Here is a 20,841-nt window from a genome sequence, read left to right as displayed (position 1 = left end):
TGGCACAACCAGTGCTGCAGGCCCACTAGTAGCATTCAATCTACAGGCCCTGGGTACATGTAGTGCACTTTACTAGGGACTTACAAGTAGATCAAATATGCCATTGGGAATAAACCAATGTTACCATGTTTTAAGGGCGAGAGCATATGCACTTTAGCACTGATTAGTAGTGGTAAAGTGGGCTGAGTCCTAAAAACAGTGTCAGAAAAGTGGAGGGAGGCAGGCAAAAAGTTGGGGGATGACCACCCTAAAGCTGCCAAAACACCCATTAATACACCGGTCCAGATTCATCCTCTTGGTTCTCTCCTACATACAAATTCCAAAGCCTCCACCATATACTCATACTTGCAATATACTTCTACTAATAGAGCCAAAACGAATACTGAGTTACTTTGGGAGCATGAGTTAGATGTGACATGGTCCATTCCAATGTGGAGACAGATTTGAATTAAAATCAGGAAATCATCCCGAGCAGTAAACACCACACAAACATTATTTTGGGGGAAACAGCCTTAACAACATGGGTTGAGCCACACGTGCCATTTCCCCGCAAGCAAACTTTGCATGCCTGAACCAAGCATTGGCGTGGTGTCTGCCTGAACCACTCATGTGCCTTAACCATGCCTGTGCATGGTTAAGGCAGACAGCGCGGTCTAGCTGTTCAAGGAGCAGGAAGAGGAAACAACGGGAGAGGTAAGTGGGGCTTTGGCGGGGTTTGGGAGGGGAGGGCAGTTTTTTTGGAGTGGGGGCAGTTTTAGAACTTGTGGGGGCAGGTCAGTTTTTTTTTCTTCTTTTTTTTACAAGGGGGAGTCGCATTACTATTTTTTTAGGCCGGTAGCAGGCTTTTTTGGGCTTGGACCAGGTTTGGGGGGTACTTTTGAGGGGAGGGGGGAAGTTTTAGGGCTCAGGTAGGGGAGGGTGGAGGTCAGGTTATTTTTTTATTTTATTTTTTTACCAGGGGTGGGGGTTCGTGTTACTTTTTTTAGGCAGGTAGCAGGTCTTTAGGGGCTGGAACCGGGTTCAGGGGGTTCTTTTGAGGGTTGGGGGGAGTTTTAGGGCTCAGGGCAGGGGAAGTTTTTTTTTTTTTTGACAGGGTGGTCTGGTTAGTTTCTTTGGGTAGAGGTAGGGTTTTAGGGCTCAAGGCAGTGGAGGGAATCGGGGTAGTTGTAAGGAAGCAGGTGATAATGTCGGACAGGAAGTGCAAGCCCTTTAGGCCAAATCAACTGTCAAGAAGGTGCCAGAAGTATGATGTGGTTGTTATTCCTGCTACTTTTTGATCCCCAAGGACGACGGACGTTTTTGGCGTATTGTAGACATGCGCCCTCTCAAGGCCTTCCTACGGGGCAGGGTTTTAGGGCTTAGGGCTGGGGGTTTGGGATAGTTGTAAGGGTTGGTGTAGAGTTTTAGAGTTCAGGGCTGGGGCAAAGGGCACTTTGCAGGGCTGGGGACAGTTTTAGGGCTCAGGGACGGAGGGCAGGGGCCTGGGGTCGGGGTAGTTTTAAGTAGGCATTAGGAAGGGGGGTCAGGGTAGTTTCAGGGGCAGAGTCGAATCTGTTTTAGGGCTCAGGGCTGGGGGGGGTTTAGGTCTCAGGGCAAGGGGGGGAGGGGTAGTATTAAGTGCTGGGATGCTGAGTTAGGGCCAAGGGGAGGGGGGGGTAATTTACCTCACATCTTTCTTTGCCATACATGCTTTTACAACAGAATTAATTGTAAAGACATGCGTGGTAATGGCATGCGTGGTAAAGACGCGGTCGTTCTTAAGAATGCGTTGTTCTGGCATGTGTACTTTAGGCATGCATGCTTCCATCATACAACCTTAATTTGCATTAATAGGTTACTTCTCATTCTAACATCCTTACACAAAATTAATTCAGATAATTCAGATGCTTGCTGGACATGTTTAACACAACAAGATGACCAAAAACACTTACTTTTCATGTGCCCTCCCGTTTCTACTTTTTGGTTGCAAGTTTGGATTCAGTTTTAATATCAAATGTGCCTTTCTCCATATCTAATATATTTTTGGCAAGTGTGTAGGATGATTGGGTGGATGTTTCATTGAACGGTAAGATTTAGGATTTGTTACTAGCAGTGGTCTTCCAACAGATCACAACACACTGGAAAAATTCAAAATGTCATTTAAAACATGCTGATATGCAGTTTGCCATAATCGCAGACTAGATACAACTTATATGCATCCTTTATGACTTCTCTTCAAACAAAAAGAGTTGTGGAGTCCAGTCACATCTTTCCTGGACAAATCTGCCAGAATGTTGGACACTCCTTCACCTGATATACAGGAAGTTCTTCAACCTCCTTTACTTCCTATGATTGAGAATATTATTATCTTTTCTTTTCAACTATTATATTTTACCATTGTGCACATTATTATATCCTTTATGTAACCTCATCCGACTATAATTTACATAAACCATGTACATCTCCCCTCCTTTCTCCTTTCCCTTTTCAATCTGTATTCTTATTATTATAATAACCTTCTACGTTTGAAGCTAAATGTTGGCTAGCTAGTGTGATTTAGTGAGGGGTGTGTTGTGGAACTGGACTGCACTTTTGTGTGTGAGTGTGTGGTAGAAGGCGTTGTCCTTGTGGGGATGTGTGTGTTGTGTGTGAAAGATGAAGAAGTTGTGAGAGTTTGTTGTGCTATGTAGTTTAGTAAAGTGATTTGGATGTCTAGGGACATTGTGTATGAGTGCAGTTGTGATGACTGGGATTGGTCAAAGGAATATTGGATTGAGGCAATGTACAGTTAAACTTTCCAACTTTGTTTTGTTTGGTGCCTTTAATGTGTAGATTTAGGAATGATGGGGAAACCCTTTGTCAAAGCAAGCCGGTGGGTTCCGTGCCCTGGCATTTATATAATGGGACATCCATGATTACATGTCCTGTGTTCATAAATATTGTATTGTGCTATTATGAGTGTTCAGACATGTGGTGGTAGGGCCTCATGCCCAAGGAGGTCACATTACTTTCATGCCTTGGACCATTGTGCAGTGGTAGTCACAAACTAGTTGTTGTCTTGTTTCTTTACTTGACATGAGGTGTAGGGAGCCTCATGTTTTGACTCTGCAGAGTTACGGTGACTTCTGTTTGTTATCTCTGTGTATCCCTGCGCATGGGTATTGGAGCGTTTAATAAGTTGCTCCTGAATCATTGTGTAAGCTAGATATGTTCGAGTTTGAATCATTAAGAATGATTGTTCCTGTGTTTTATATGTAATTAAATTGCTATTTTTGTTTTGTTGTTTGTAAGAAAGGGAGGTGTGTAGTATCCTGTGTGTTCCCATTCTCTGTATGTCTGAGTGGGGAGGGAGCCAGAGGTACAACCAGCGCAGCCCGTCCGCATCCCGCCGCCGCTCCGAGACACCGCGCAGCCGTCTCCAGCCTCGCCGTCCCGGGCACAACCCTCGGCAGCGCCCAGCTCAAGCCGCGCCGGGCAGGGCCCTCCGAGCCACGGTCTCAGCACATCGCGGGCCGGACTGTTTTCTTGGCGTTGCAGCTGTTTTCCCTGCTCCTCTTCAGCGGATCTCCGCTTCCAGGAATACAAAGTACCGCAGGGGTCGGGGGAAGCGCTCCCGCGGTCCGCGTCTCGGCTCCGCGCCCGCACTACGGCTCTCGGCTTGGGAGCCCCGCTGCAGCCCCACGGACGGGCCGGGCCAGCACACGGCGCCTCTTCCTCCGGTCGCCAGGCTGCCGCGATCGCTGAGCGAGCACGATTGGGGGCAGGCAGAGCAGAACGTGCTCCAAGAAATCTGAAGCGGGTGGAGCACGAGAAACCCGAGTGGCGGGAGCTTAACAAGAGGCACAGAGAAAACCAAGCATTCAGAGGAACAACACCCTGGCAATAAGTATCGTCAGCTCCTCCAGCGTTACTAGAGGTGAGGAGGCTGCCTTACCCGGACCCGGGACGGAGTCAGGTCTCGTTGGCTTCTGCTCTCTTCGGCGCCGGCGTGAGGACTCGGCAACATGTAGTTTGGAACTCGTTTTTTTCCATTCGTGTTCCTTCCGGTGCTCTGGTCCTCTGTGGACGTGCAGGCAGGCGGTGTATTCGATTCTCCACTCTACGGGAAACAGAATGCAAAAAATCTGTCACATCGTGGCGGCCATATTGTAATCTCAATTATTTCACTTCATACAATTTACCGGAGATAGTACTGAGGGGGACATAAAATTAACATTAATATTTTTGGTATATAACCTTGATCGGTAATCCTTACCTTCAACTTTTAAACTTGGGGGTAATTGGGAGCCGCCCCTTTTATATAGTTCTCTGTGAATGTGACTGCGAGAAGCAATCGTCAGGACTATAATTTCTCTAATCAAAAGCCCTAGACCGTGTGTATTTGTTGAAAATTGCCACATATGTAAGTAAGACATTTACTGTCCTATAGGAGGAGCGATTACCACGTCTGCCAAAGGCGCAGTCTGGTTGAAACTACAGCCTATCAGCTTGTCATTCTTACTTATTTGGAACTGTCTCCATCCTCATTTTTTGTTACCTAAAACCCCAAGTCTCCTTTCACGCCTCTCCTTTTTGTAAGCAACGGAACTGGAAACGTCTTGGTTGGTCATTTACGTCACGAGGCCAAGTCAGAGATTACAGCGAATTTACCTATGCCCGCATTGTGTTGCATACCTTTGTGCCCCTGTGGTCCTCGGGGCTGCTGTTCCTTCTGCTGGCCTCCACATCTCCCCCCGCCGTCGCCTGACATCGCGAACGCTGTGTGGGGGGAGCGTTTGACGGGACAGGTCGGGACTACATTACCCAGGTCCCCTTGCACCCCGGAAGCGGAGCCAACGCATTTTGCATGCCCGAAGGCGCTATTAAACTGATCCTGTCTCTGACTGAGCGGGATCACGCAGGGCTAAGCCCGGGCAAAGGACGGGCCGTTGTGTGGCCATTAGGGGGCCGGAAGGGGTCGGGTTGGGCCAATTCGCTAAGTTGTTAATTGCTTCTATTTAATCCGATAACGTTTAGTAAGCTGTATACTTGGGCTCCATTTAATTGAGTTATAGTGTCTTCTGGGTCATATGCACTTGTTGTTCTGTGTTATTGCTGATATATGTAGGTGCCCTATACTTTGTTATGATATAAAAGCTCCGTGTAGGGCAGGGCTATAAAATTTAGACACTCTATCGAGTATTTTATCAACGCTAGTAGTGGTTGTTATATACGTGAGGGTGGTGTAGAATGGCTAAAAATATTTCCACCCTGGATAATTACTTGGTTAAAATGGTGAGCAAGATAAACATTGATAGAAGGAAATCCTTAGGGAAGGAGTCCTCCTCAGAATTTTTTTTTTCTTCTGTAGACGATGGTAGCGGTTCTAACATGGTGGATCCCCTTAATATTGAAGCTTTCCCTTTGGAAAATTCAGCCATTTTACCCTTAGTTTTAGAACCACCAATTCAAGACCCATTGGAGTCCCCAAGTGAGTCTGTATTGTCTCACTCTCCTCCTAAGAGAGCTGTTAGAAAATGCAGAAAAACGCAAATTAAGCGGGGGAACATACATCTTAAACCAACGATAGAATATGGCCTTAGAAGTAATGTAGCTAATAACGAGATTACAATTAATAAGGACGATGTGAATTGTGATCTCTTGGGTCACATCGCTAAGCTATTTGAGGAAAAATTAGACCATATGACTAAACCTCTTATGGAAAAAATTGAATTGTTATCTACGGAGGTATCTAGGTTGGGTGGTCTTTTAGATAAGATGTGTAAGGAACAGACTATGAAACAGTCTGAGCTACCCGTTCAATTCGGTAACTCTGCACAACTGGTTGTAGCACAGAGGTCATGTTTACCAGAACCTAGGGAGCCACCATGTATGGTGGATAGGACCTCTCATATGAAGGCAGCTGCATCTAATATTGCGAGGTACACTACTCCAGTGAACAGATCAAATCATATTAATCTTCCACCTGATTGTGAACCATATGTCATAGTCCTTTCGAATGTTCCTCCCTTAGACCCAACAGCAATGAATTTCCATGAGGAATCACATGATTCTCTCAAACGGAAATCAGTTGCTTGGTTAAACAAAAATTGTGGTTTCCCCCCACATCTATCCGATCATATACTGTCTACTAGACGGGTACCATGGATCGGAAACGCGAGGAAAAAATTTAAGGGGGATTGTGTAATTGTTAATTTTAGACACCCTCAACATGTTGCGACTGTTCTTCTTAGAGCAGCTTCTTTGGATGTAGAGGAGTCTGACGTGGGTGTGCACCCTCTGGCTTATTTTTATAGACATTTAGCCAGTACATCAGAATTTTCTAAAAAACACAGACTCTTGACTAATAGAAGAAACACAAATTTTTATACTCCAATTGAAAATAGATTTTCGGTACTGAGTACTTTGGATGAAAACGATTGACTCCCACGTGCAGGGAATTTATCACAGAAATGTTAGTATATACCCAGACGTGGGAACAAAAACAGAGTATAGAATATTTAGAACCGAAACTTATAGTACCTTCGAGCCCCAGAAATTCATGGACAGTCAATTTGGTAAACAGCGTTAAATCCCCTTATTCTATTTTGAGTGAGGTAATCAGTTTGGGCGTACCTGATAAGTGCCTCACAGGGACTAGGGAGGGTAATGACGTTAGTAAAGACTATAATCAAGACAAAGAGTTAAATCCTTTAGTTGAACTAGAGGATGTTACAGAAAAAGACAACTTACCTAGAGTATTAGATTCACCCTGTGTAAAAGGGATAACAAATATTAGACTGATATCTTGGAATATAGCTGGCCTAGCCAGGAACCTTGAGGATGTGGTATGGTGTTCCTATATTGAGAATTACGATATCATATTCCTACAGGAAACTTGGATGGTAGAAACCCCCCATAGGTTGGGGTATAAAACATACTGTTCTTATGCTATTCCATCAACTAGAGGTAGAGCCTCAGGGGGACTGGTTATCTGGGTTAAAGTGACTCTAGAAATAGATGTCACCCAGTTATCCATCCCCTCTCCGGACCTACTAGGCCTTAAAATTGATACAAGAGGGAAAGAAACTATACATCTAATAAATATATATAATAGACCGTCCCCATCTAACAAGGAATCAGAGGTGGTAGAACTCCTGGATTCCTTTTTAGATTCATTAGGAGATAATGTAAAGGTGTTAGTTGGTGGGGATTTTAACTGTAAATATGAGCCTGTCTTGGGATTGGAAAAATTACTTGATGAACAAGATGCTGCTAATGATATCCTGCCCTTAGAATCTGCAAATTCAGCTAAAAGCACAAAAGCCGCCTTACAGATTTTACAGTTGACTGTGGTACATGATCTAAGGGCTTGTAATGGTCGATTTCGATCAGACAGACCAGCAGCTCCAACCTATTTTAAGGGAAATTCCAGGTCACATATAGATTTTGTAATGGCTACCCGGAATATATGGGACCAAATAACCGATTTCAAGATAGACCATAGGACGGAGAGTGATCATTTCCCCCTCCAACTATGGCTAGACTCTCAATCATTTATTATTAGATCCGAAGAAGAGACCCTATTAAATACCACAGTCGCGGAGCTAGAGGTAACCAATAACAGGCGTGCTCTAAGATGGCCATATATCTTGGGAACAGAAAAGACGCTGATAAGTATTTACAATGTATTTACTGAAACGGTAGGAGACTTACAGTCAGCGTTAGTGGGAACACAAGGTGTTCTTGATTTACATCTTAAGCTGGTAGATGCACTAACTCCACTATTGAGTAAAATCTATAAAAAAGATGGTAATAGGATAAGGAACCATCTTGAGACAGCGAACCCATGGTATAATAAAGATTGTCGAATAGTAAAATCAAGACTGATCCAGGCAGTAAAATCTGGGAATTGTTTGGATATAAAAAGAGGTAGACTAGCCTACAAAAACACTATGGCCCAAGCTAAAAAAGCATGGGATGAAAGTTTTTGGGAGGATCTCTTTAATGCAGCTAAGTTACGGGATCAGAACATGTTCTGGAATTTAATCGCTAAGGGAAATAAGCAGGGTAGATCAACAAAGGATATTTTCCTAGATGAAAATACTTGGTGTGATCACTTCACTAAGCTCTATGCTAACAAAAAGGAGAGTTGGCCCTTCGGGGACTATGAGACAAACTTAGAAATGAGTATTGCTCCATTAACTTTTAGTTTAGAAGAAACTAATAAGGCTTTATTAGCTGTGAAAATGGGCAAAGCCCCAGGCCCTGATAAAATTCCCGGCGATCTACTAAAATATGATGTGGATGTGTGGGGGCCTTATATAAATTACCTGAGTAATTCCATTGTGGCAGGCACACCGATCCCCGATTCATGGAAAGGGGCAGAAATCATAACAATTTTTTAAAAAGGTGATCGCTATGATCCAAGTAATTACCGCCCAATAAGTTTAATAGACATTTTTCAAAAGATACATGCCAGACACATTTTAAATAGGCTTTTAGATTGGATTGAAGAGACTAAAATATTAACCAAATATCAGGCTGGTTTTAGAATAAAAATCAGTACGGTTGACCAGGTGTTTAGGTTTATGTGCATCTGTTGGAAGTATATAAATTTAAGGAAGGGTAGTCTCTATGTGGCATTCGTGGATCTAAGGGCCGCCTTTGATCTTGTTCCGCGCAATTTGTTGTGGATTACATTAAGGAACATGGCGGTCCCTGGGGAACTACTTAAAGAACTTATCAAGCTTCACACAGGGAACTATGCAAAAATTAGATGGGGAAAAGAAGGTGAAACCTCAAGGGCCATACCTGTAGACCGTGGTGTGCGCCAAGGTTGCGTGTTAGCACCTACACTCTTCTCATTATATGTTAATGATATTCCGAGTTATTTAAGGAATTGTGTACATGACTCCCCGAAGCTAGGTGGTGAGCCGATTACGGCATTATTATTTGCCGATGATACCATCCTTATTTCTCAAACTCCGAGAGGTTTGCAAAATTTGGTAGATTCTTTCCAGAAGTATTGTGTGGGGAAGGGGCTAGAAATAAATCCTACCAAAACCAAGTATATGTCCATAAACCCCAAGAAACCCTTCAGGAATAATCTGTCCTTGGAGAATCAAAAACTGGAACAGGTAGGAAGTTTTAATTATTTGGGGTTAATGCTGGATAGTAACCTGTCCTGGAAAGGACAGATGGATAAAAGCATCTTATCCCTTAAACAAAACTCAATGCCTATTTTAAAAGTACACGGAGCTAGTTATTCTAAAGCAATCTCACCGGCACTTGAAGTATATAAAGCGAAGGCCCAATCGGCCACCTTTTATGGTGCTGAACTCTGGGGCTACTATTGTAACAACAACTTTGGAAAAACGGAAAACCACTTTGTACGAAGGCTACTTAAAATACCGACAAGAACTCCTCTAGTCCCTGTTTTCCTTGATATTAATCTTAAAAGAGCAGACTATCAAGCGTTATTAAGACCACTGCTGTATTGGGTCAGGTTATGGGTAACCCCGGAGTTGAGTGATTACAAGAGTGGATTGACTGAATTAACTCAGATAGATGGTTATATGAATACCCCTTGGTTAAAATATGTATCTAAGTGGTATGAGAGATTAGGTTTATCACACCTATGGGAAGTTCCTCAGAATATGACAACATGTACCAGGAAATATGTAAAGGACACTTTTTGGTCTTATGTCAACGGAGAGCTATTGTATAGTTCATCGATTGGTATTCTGACTTTGAATTTTTTGAACATAAAAGATACACCTAAATTCGAACAATTTTTGGATGAGGTCGGTCCTCCACTGGCAAAAACACTATATCTACAGTTTAGGTATGGGGTCTTACAGATTAATGCTTACACATGCAATTGGGGAGGGGTAAAAGGTTGTGAATTGTGCACCCTCTGTACTTTAGGGGCTAAAGAAGATGTTGTTCATCTACTCTTCTTTTGCCCAGTATACAAGAAACCAAGGGATTGTTGGATCAAACCCGTTTGTAAATATGTGGGGGTCAGATCCTACAAAGAAGCAGAGCGCATATTTCAGTCTAATACTTCACAATTAGTGGTGTTTGGCACGAGTAGATTTTTATTTAATGTGTACCTTATCAGAAAACGACTTGGTCACAAACTGTAATATTTTTGTTAGGTGGCCTGCTCTTCCCTTTCCTTGTAAAGATATATGATGCACTGTTTCTTCGATCCAAGTTAATTAATTTTTTAGTTCTGGCTTTTAACTAATTTATAAATTGTTATTTATATTTTTATATGCGGTACTGCTTAATCATGGAGACATCCATATATTTCTTGCCAACTGTATGTATTGTATCTTATATTTAATTGTGAAATGTATATATGTATGTTGTATTTATCTCTTGTCTTGACTTTTATGGCAATATTTGCCGAAATAAAGTTTAACGATAACATGTATGTCTGAGTGGATCTCTGTAATGCTGACAGTGACTGATGTAGTAGACTGTTGGTATCTGATATGTAATGGAAGCTAGGCGATTGGGACTATTTGAGGGAAAATAGAGCCTAACAGGGCCAACCTACTTTTGCTATAGCCTAAGGGCATAACATGAAACACAGAACTTGCCTCCTACCTAAATAGCTCCAGACTCTCGTATGAAGGCCCTGCCATCCAACTACAACATCTAGACATCTGATCAATCCACAACACCTGTTTCTTGAATATTGGTCTTACATGGAGCTGCCAGGAAAGGAAGATGTCTTCAGACTTGATGTAAAAAATCGAGGACAAACTCACCAGCCTGCCATTTGGTGAGAAGGGTCTGTTCGCCACTAGTCAGTGTAAGGTTTCCCTCTGTTCCCACTGTTGGTCCAAGGCCACTTGGGAACTCTTCGGAGCTCCAAATTGGCTATGACTATGAGCTGTCAAAGCAGTACCCATCACTGACAAAAGCTCCTCTTCGGGGTCAGTTTCTTTGTTATTGGCTAATGTACAGAAGCACCTCCAAAAGAGACCATCAAAGAGACCTCTGATCTCAAGCAGTGAATGAGCTATTACTCACAATATTTTCTGCTGACCAGGATGGGAATGGATCCTGCAATTGTCAATATCTGAACCTGTGGATCTGCTTCACATGTTCGAAATGCCGACGTTGGCTGATATACTGGCAGCAGTTTAACAGGCTTGATTGACTGTTTATGTCCAATAATCCTGCAATATGTATGCTTCGACAAACCGCTTCACCGGGTCCAAAGACAATATCAATAATTTGTCACAGAGGACCAGCATTATCCATACCAGACACTCCCCTTTTGGTTGTCAATGTGAATGAAAACTTTCACCAAACTACTAGCTCTAGTGTTGGCTCAAGTGGCGGCCTACCTTTGACTTCAAAAGGTCCATTGCTGTCCTTATCCGGATGACTACCGGATAAGACCACTATCTCATGATCGTGCTTTGTTCAGCCTGGCGCTGATTTGTCAGACCCTTTTTTATCTGGATTGATTTCAATTAGGACATTTTGGAAACCCTTCTGTCCTCAGAAGAAAATGTTGGCCGTCAAGGAGGCTGTGGGTATCTTCCTCTCAAGGAATTAGATTGAAATCTAGAGGCTTCTGGACAATCAGGCATTGTGATCTATTCCCCTTAAAAAGTTACAATTAACCTCAGCACCGCTTCACCTGCCAGAGCACTGGGGTCAGACGGAAAAACATAAATAAAATATCATCCCTTCCAAACATAGTGCCCTCTCTAAAGTGTTGGGTACAAGCCCCAGTGTTTTGTCTCCCACGGTGTCTGGTCTCCATACAAAAGAATCATCTGAATTCAATGTGAAAGCCTTCATTGAAGAACTAGCGATGTAATAAATAAAGCACCTATCCCACATAAAAAACGTTGCAGTTACAAGGAAGCTTCTTGACCTAAAAGCCTTGTTACCCATATTTCTAGACATCAGAACTAGTGTGTTAAGGAGGCCTTGTCACTGGGACCAGAAGCCCTCTCCATCTCACCAACGCTAAGCCACCAGGGTCTAAAAGCATGTAGCTCCATGGCACCATGTAGAGCCAGGACCTGTGCTCCCCAGATTATTGCTGTTTGACCTCAGCTGTTCCATTTTTAAAGAGGATGGGTGTTTTGTCTGCTTTTTAAGGACTGGTTTTCAAGGTTGGCTGTTATTCTTAAGCCATACTGTGATTTCACATCCACTTGGATCCTTACTTGGGGATTTTCCTGTGGATGAGTGTGTACACTATCAAAAGGGTTATGAATTATGTCAATTTTTGTGTCTCTCCTATTGTCCAACCAGCATTTATCTTGGGGGCATTAAGACCATAATGCTATTTCATTTTCTTGCAAATTAGGAGATTAGTGCAAACAAGGGTTCGCAAAGGGTCCCAGTTTTACAGCCCACTCATTATTATGCCCAATGAGGAAATCGATGTATGAACACAGTAAGATGGACCCATTTCTCTTTCATATGCACAGCGTACCCTAGTCACATATACCTGCTTACTGCCCAGGTATCACAAGTAAGAGAAAGGACTCACATATATAGCTGTCACTTCACTCCTGGAACGCAGTATGCTCTTGGGTGTGAAGCCTTTTCTCGAAAAGCACTAGAACTTCTACTGAAGAGAAAAGTGAGAGTGGAGAAAATAGCTCAGGGTCGATTTTGTGAATTTAGGGGAAAAATATATGGCCACCTGTCTTTCTTCCACTAAACGGTTATGACTATATTTTTAAGAAGGCAAATTGCTTATGTTGAAGCTTGATTGATTGGTAAGTTTGCAGATGGAAATTTAAATGTTTTCTTAATTTACTGTCTCATTGTTTTAATTTGAATTTGTTACTGTATTGTTGCCCTTCCTTTAGGACTAGATCAATTAATTAAGAATCCAAATTCCTCAATTACATAACACAGATGTGAATTTCGAATTTCAGGGCGACTGGCTTAGACATTTGGGCCCAAATTTATACTTTTTGACGTAAATCAGCACCAGGGCAGATTTGCGTCAAAAAGTTTACCGCCGGCTAACGCCATTGCAACACACCAGCCGGGCGCCTTATTTATGAAATGACGTTAGACGGTGCTGCGGCCTGGTTTGCGTCAAAATAATTTACGGTAACCGAGCAGCGGAGGCGAAAGGAAGACTGGCGGTTGTGCGCCAAAGAATGGTGCAAATCAGATTAGAGTAAAAAATATTGGCTTTTACCTGACTAGCGCCGTTTTTTGACGCACAACCCCCATGGAAATGACTCCTGTCTTAGCAAAGACAGGAGTCGTGCGACCCTTCCCAATGACCATGCCCAGGGGACATATGTCCCCTGGGCATGGCCATTTGGCACAGTGGCATGTAGGGGGGCCCAAGTTAGGCCCCCGTATGCTACTTTAAAAAAAAAAATTATACTTACCTGCACTTACCTGCACTCACCATGGATGGGTTCACTCATCCATGGGTGTCCTCCAGGGGTGGGCTAGGGTGGCAGGGGGTGTCCCTGGGTGCAGGAAAGGGCACCTGTGGACTGCTTCCATGGTCTCCCACCATGGAAATGAGCCCACAGGTCCCTTAACGCCTGCCCTGACCCAGGTGTTAAAAAACTGCGCAAATCCGGCTGGGCTCCTTGTTTTAAGGCCCGCCTCCTCCTGTGTGTCATTTTGACGTGGGAGGATAAATAAGGTGCACATGCCTTAGAGTCTTTTTTTGCACGGGAACGCCTACCTTGCATGTCATTATTGCAAGGTAGGTTTTCACGTACAAAAATTACTCAAACTCCATAACTCGGGCATCGGACGAATTTGCATAAAAAAAATGAAGCAAACCTGGTGCAAACAGAGTATAAATATGGGCCTTAGTACACCTAAATTCCCTACTCAGGCGCCAGACCACAAAGAAGCTCATGGTACCCAAAGCTTATCGAGCAGGGCTTCCATCACTTTTGTTGGCGTGCTGTTTTAAGCAGTCTAGCTAAAATCAAAACTTACAAAAATTGAGGACTAGGTTATAGTGTCTGGGCCAGACCTAAACTGTGTATATTACATGGTTTTTTGTAAATAATTTACGTTTGTTTGGGAAATACGAACCAGCACTGGGATGCTACACTGGGAGAAATCTTCACTTAAATTAACATATCTACAGGAACTTATTCACTGAAACTGTATTTCACTGGTCACTGACACACACGTGTCCTCTCGTCCCTATACTAACTCCACAACAGATCTAGCAGTGGCTTTTGACTTCCAAAGCCCTATGACCTCTCTTGTGTCTTTCAGTCTATGCGGCGTACCAACCGTGGAACCGTCGGCGGATACTTCTTGGCTGGGAGGAACATGGTGTGGTGGCCAGTAAGTATGTGGTGTAGCTAGGCAGGAGGATTAAAATGGGGCTTGGAATCACAAAATTGGGCCACGTGCTAAAAAGCCCTTACTAGGAAGGCAAAGCTGCTATCAAATTTACCAGTTGTATAAAGTACTTGAATGCCCCTTTAATGCGGTCAAATGGTGTCCAGTACCAGACAATCATCAGAAATTCATGGCGCGTCCTTCATACCCTGGGCTTCTTCCCTCTTGCTGGGGGAGATGCCTGCCTCCATCTCTTTCACCTCAGAGCCTCCTCTGTCCAACCCTAAACACATGCTCTCTATCAGATCTCCCACAATGGGGGATTTCATCCTTTCTAACGTGCGTTTCCTAGTGTGAGGGGGGTGTCTCTACCAATCTCTGCCCAGACCTCTCTCCTACACAGTTGCTGTGCTTCTCTTCTGCTCACATCACAGGGAACGCTTAGTCTAACCTGGAAGCGCTGCTTCTAGCCCGACAGCCCCATCACTGGAAGAGTGTTGCCATATGCCGCATAAACTATCCCTCCTTCCCCCTCCCACACGATAGGGTCTCTCGGTTCTGCAATGGGCTTGTGCTACATGTATCCAGTCAGACCTCCTTTAGCCTCAGACTGAGGGGTGTGCATCCTTTGCCCCACCGCGTAATGTTCTTAACAACACTTTCTTGTTTCACAGGTTGGTGCTTCACTCTTTGCCAGTAACATTGGAAGCGGACATTTTGTTGGACTGGCAGGAACCGGTGCTGCAAGTGGATTGGCTGTGGCGGGATTTGAGTGGAATGTATGGAACTATTCTGATGGTCTCTCATAAAGTCAACATTATCTACCCAACTCACTCCATAATTAATCTCCAGCATCAACTTCTCCTTTGGCATTACTTCCTATTGTCACAGAAGTGTTCCTTGACTTTTCTTTCAATGCCGTCGTCTTGCTTGTTACCTCCGTGTACCCCTTGCTAATTGCTTGTTTCACTTTCAAAGGCCACTTCTCTCTCTTTTCTTGCTTTGCACTACCCTGTTATGGTCGTGCCTGACTCTGTAGAGTACTAGTAACCCCTTCTCTTCCTCCCTCCAACAGGCACTGTTTGTGGTTCTTCTCCTTGGCTGGATCTTCGTCCCAGTCTACCTGACAGCTGGGGTAAGACTTGTATGCAAGACTGGTGGTGGTCAATGGTCATAACGTGAATTCCCAACTTATGAGTGCAGTTCTCCTCTTTCCACACAGCTGTCTCTATAGGAAGCACTGAGGGACGTCTTGCTGTACCCAACCTACACAGTATAGGCCCTACTGAGTCCATGCTGACTCTCACATCCACTCACACAACTCTCATCAATCAATCAAAATAATTCTTACGCGCACTACTCACCCGTTACGGTCTCAAGGCGCTGTGGGGAGGGGGGGCTACTGGTTACTGCTCAAAAAGCCATGTCTTGAGGTGCTTTCTGAAAGTTAGGAGGTCCTGGGTCTTGCGTAGGTTGGTGGGGAGGGAGTTCCAGGTCTTGGCGGCAAGGTGGGAGAAGGATCTGCCGCCGGAGGTGGTGCGTTGGATGCGGGGGACTCTAGCGAGGGCAAGGTCAGCGGAGCAGAGCTGTCAAGTTGGTATGTGGAAGTTTACTTGTTTGTTGAGGTAGGCCGGTCCAGTGTCGTGGAGGGCTTTGTGAGCGTGGACGAGGACTTTGAAGATGATCCTTTGGCTGATGAGCAGCCAGTGTAGGGATATGAGGTGGGTGGATATGTGTTTGTGGCGAGGGAGGTTGAGGATGAGACGTGCGGCTGCGTTTTGAATTTGCTGGAGTTTTCTTTGAAGCTTGGCTGTGGTCCCTGCGTAGAGGGTGTTGCCATAGTCCAGTCTGCTGCTGATAAGGGTATGGGTGACCGTTCTTCTTGTTTCTAAAGGAATCCATTTGAAAGTCTTGCGTAGCACGCGAAGGGTGTTGAAGCAGGAGGATGATATGGTGTTGATTTGCTGGGTCTTGGAGACAGATGAGTCTAGAATGATGCCAAGGTTGCGTGCGTGGGTGGTGGGTGTTGGGGGTGGTCTAAGGGTGGTGGGCCCTCAGGAGTCGTCCCATACTGTCTGGTTGGGGCCGAAGATGATGATTTCTGTTTTGTTTGAGTTAAGTTTGAGGTGGCTTGCTGTCATCCATTTGGCGATGTCAAGGAGCCCGTTGTGCAGGTTTATCTTGGCGGTGCCTGGGTTCCTGGTGAGGGAGATGATGAGCTGGTTGTCGTCTGCGTAAGAGATGATGGTGATTCCGTGGGGGGCGGAGGATGTTGGCGAGAGGGGCCATGTAGATGTTGAAGAGGGTGGGGCTGAGGGAGGATCCTTGGGGGACCCCGCAGATGATCTTGGTGGCTTCTTTGATCCAGATCCTGCATCAAAGTGTGCAGGATCTGGAAGAGTCCACCTGCAGGTACATGGTGGTTTGCGGCTGCGGAATATAGGGTCCCAGGCCAAGAGCAGTAGATATGATGGATGAGAAGTAGGTATGATGTATGATGGATGAGAAGGAGGGATGATGGCTGAGGAGTAGGGATGATGGATGAGGAGAAAGGGTTAATGTCTGATGGATGACAAGGAGGAATGATGTAGGAGAAGGAGGGATGATGGATGAGAAGTAGAAATGATGGATGAGAAGCAGGGATGAGAAGTAGGGATGACGGAAGAGAAGTAGGGAGGATGGATGAGAAGTAGGGATGACATATAATGGTGAGAAGTAGGGATGATGGATGAGAATTAGGAATGATGGAAGAGAAGCAGGGATGATAGATGAGAAGAAGGAATGATGTATGAGAAGTAGGAATGATGGATGAGAACCAGGGATGAGAAGTAGGGATGAGAAGTGAGGAATGAGGATGTCCTAAAATGGATGCTATACACCAAAAGGCCTGACTCGCAAGAAAGGGATTTCCAGTTGCAGGAAAATTGGAGCATTGCTTTAGCAACATGAATTCTTGGGCACACATTTTGTGATACATAAATATTTTACTGAAGACTGCAGGTGAAAACTACAAGAATATCTCCCGCTATTGTGGAGGTTCTGGTTATTCCCCTTCTCAATTTTTAAAAGATCCTTACCAGTTTTTCACGTCACGAAGATGCCACAGTTTGAAAAAATATTCTATGAAGCTGTTAACGCCTCATCCACACAACTTCTCACACCGAGTGATAAAGTGTCACTCAAAAGCATTGATTATGTGTTGAGTTGAACAGTGTTGAATTAATTCTACTAAATTATCAAAAATGCTTCAGTCTGCAAAAGTGCAGGTCACATACTACAAGAAAGCTGGAATCCAAGAACACTTGGAAGCATGACCGGCCAGTCTGGAAACACACCAAAATCCACAGCCTGCATGCCACGCAGATTGGCAAATGGTGGAGTCTGAGGCCTAGAGTCCTCAAAAGGTGTTGCTAGGTAACAACAAGGGTGCTCGGACAAGTTGACACATTTAAATGTTTCAACTTTGTTCTGTGCCCAGTGCCTGCCTACAGAAGCAGCTATTATAAAGCGAGAGAAACATAAAATGTATGTTCCTGTATTCCTGGTGCTTCCTTTGCAGCTTCAGAGGCCAGGGGTCGCAAGACAGGGGGGTCACAGACGCGACCCTTGGTGACCCCTAGATGACTTTCTGTAATATAGAATTTTTGCATGTTTTTAACCTACACAATCTGAGCCATGTCTTTTTATTAATCTGAGTCATATTAAACTGATTTAAATATCTTGTTTTCAAAAAAATAAAATGTGTGATTAATCTCACAGTACAGGTTCTGCTTTTAATCTGCTCGTCTGCAATGAACATGAAAGAGCAAGTTGCCAATTCATGCAATGCAATGCAGCAAGACAACTTGCTGTGCTCTGTTGGGTGAAAAGGAGAGAGCAGAAATGCACCATATTAACAATAATATGGCACATTTTTGCTGTTTTCTAGTGAAGATGCCACAACGCAGCCACCTTTGTGCCATGGTGGAAGTGTGCCTGTGTTATGGGCAGGATTGTTTATGTGCAGGAAGAGGGACTTCTTCCTGCACAAAAACAATCCTTAAAGGTATTTTACTCTGTATGTGTGCTGCAGAATGCAGCACGCATAAAAAGAGGAAGTAACAAGGAGAAATTAAGATATGTCTCCTTGTTAAGCCTAGCTCGGGGAGGTGCACCATTTTGGAGCAATCCCAGGTTTACAGATCTTTGTAAATCTGGGATTGTGTAAAAAAACATAGGTGGATGCGTGGGATCGCCCATCCTCCACCCCTGGAATGCCTCCCTGCTGCAAGGTAATGCAAGGCAGTGATGTGCACTGCCTAGCATTACACTGGATTTACTAAAGCATGCAGAGGTACGCAAGGGTGCTTTATGTAGCCTATTAAATCCCACTAATCAACTTGCATTGCCTTGCAATGGCTTGCGTCACACAAGAACAACTCAAGCCCTTAGTAAATTCCAAGGGATTTAAACACCTTGTGGGAGCGGTGATGACACAACAATGAACTATGAGGAATAAAGTATCTTCAGTTGTACATTATATATGGGATAAAGTACCACCTACTATACATTATTAGGATACTGTAAGACACAGAGGAGTTTTATGACAATAAAGAGGAACAAGGCAGAATCCCAAATTCCTTTATAAGGTATTGGAAATCTGAAATGACTTGCAATATCATTATCTTGTACATCCAGGAGTACTTGATTCCTCATAAATTATGGTCACACCATCATCTTTCCCACAAGCAACTTAAACCCTTGGTCGTAGCTCTTTCATATGAAAGAAAGAGTATATTTGCAAACATGAAAAATAAAAATAGAATCTCTAGTACAAAACTAAACACATCAAAAAACAGTTAGATATTTCATACAAAAATATATTAAAAACAGTTCAATACAAGTCACTTTTTACAAAATAAAGGTGCAGGAGTTCAGAAAGTGTAGAACCATGCAGAACAATTCTAACTATTCCATAATTACATAAGGAGTGCAAAAATAAACAGGTTGCCTTTAATATCTCCTTTCTGCATATCAGTGTACTGTTAGAAAAACACACCAGAAGAAAAAAAGCCATGTTTTGTTTTCATTCGTGAAACAGATGCTTTAACAATGCTTCCTGACCTACATTTCCCCTCTTCTGCTAGCTGTGGCAGCAGGCATTGTAATTCAAAAAATTATTGTGATAACTTAATACAGTTGAGTGCAACTGTAATAATTTATTACAGTTCAGTGGCTATGACATTCCTTTATAATAAGTGACTGGGTGTTTCACATGTCGCCTATTATAAAGAAATTAGAAATGGGTTTATATACAGGGTTTTTCAGAATCGCATGTATTATAAGGATATTAAAAGTCACCTCGAGGTTCTGCGACCTGTAAAGGAAACGAGCCCCTGGCCTGTTCCTCTATGTGGTAAAGGAACTGTATGGTGACATGCCATATCCTCATAATATACGGCAAGGGGTACTTTATCCAATATACAGGGATAGCACCATTTGTATAGCACACAACTTTCATCTGTGTGGTGTCGTTAAGCTTCAAGAGTCTGGGCACCCTGTAGGATTCTTGCTGTCGGAAGACAAGTTGCTGTGCTGCCACATAGTGATCCATTACAGTGGTGCCCAATCTTTTGACTTTTTTGGACCCCCACTTCATAATTACTGGATTCCCTGGGACCACCACTGAATCTTTATTGGAATCCAGGGACCACCCACTGAGTCACTACTGGAAGCCAGGGAACCAGGCCTATACACTGTCAATGATTTGAACCACAAAACAATACACAACAAATACAGAAACAAGCCTTCCATCAAACACATACCCAAATTATAACACATTTTAATTTGCAAACAACATAAAAAAAAATATTAGGAAGGTTGGAGCTTTTCTAAATTCAATTAAAGCCACTCATCATAAGTAGTATATTCTGTCTGATGCACCTGCACTGTTCCCACAAATCAATTTGAGGATACTAATTTAATTTCTAGCCGACAATTTCAAATTCCTTGACATTTACAGTACATTTAAAAAAATTCAGTTGTACATTTAGGGCCATATGTACGAACACATTTTCCCATTGACACAGAATGGGAAAAACCCCTTGGTACATCTGGCCCTTAGTCACTTAATTTATATCCACTTTATTAATCTGTCAATATTAGTTAATTCTCTAAGATGTTACAGAGCCCCTGAGGAGGCTTCGCTGATCCTCAGAGCTCCCCGGACCACAGATGGGGAACCACTGATCTATTAAATTGATAGTCTCTCTCTCTCTCTCTGGGTGGATCCACATTGGGCTGAGGGGTCTCAGCACAGAAGCAGGGCTTCTCTTCGCAGCACACATGCAGTGGCGGGCCTTTGTTAACCAGTTCTGTTTGTTTCGTCTCTGCAGGTCATCACTATGCCTCAGTACCTCAAGAAACGGTTTGGGGGCCAGCGGATCCGCCTATATCTGACTGTCCTTTCTCTTTTCTTGTATATCTTCACCAAGATCTCGGTACGTCAACTCATCCCTACTTACTGTGCAATGAAATGCCCAGCGAGCTCAGGGGATGAATGTGTTTGTATAACAG

The 20,841-nt window shown here is 43.7% G+C and overlaps 1 protein-coding gene across 1 annotated transcript in view; it reads left to right on the top strand.

The window, feature by feature from the left end:
- SLC5A2 (solute carrier family 5 member 2) overlaps positions 1 to 20,841 on the top strand; it is a 123,533-nt gene that overhangs the window by 26,091 nt on the left and 76,601 nt on the right. The window contains exons 2-5 of the mRNA XM_069244412.1: positions 14,218 to 14,289; positions 14,961 to 15,065; positions 15,362 to 15,421; positions 20,661 to 20,765. Coding sequence (XP_069100513.1) covers positions 14,218 to 14,289; positions 14,961 to 15,065; positions 15,362 to 15,421; positions 20,661 to 20,765 — 342 coding nt within the window. The remainder of the gene's footprint in view (positions 1 to 14,217; positions 14,290 to 14,960; positions 15,066 to 15,361; positions 15,422 to 20,660; positions 20,766 to 20,841) is intronic.

The sequence above is a fragment of the Pleurodeles waltl genome, chromosome 7 (assembly GCF_031143425.1).
Source record: "Pleurodeles waltl isolate 20211129_DDA chromosome 7, aPleWal1.hap1.20221129, whole genome shotgun sequence".
NCBI lineage: Eukaryota > Metazoa > Chordata > Amphibia > Caudata > Salamandridae > Pleurodeles > Pleurodeles waltl.
The sequence above is the reverse complement of the archived record's forward strand: the minus strand, read 5'-3'. Positions and strand labels throughout refer to the sequence as shown.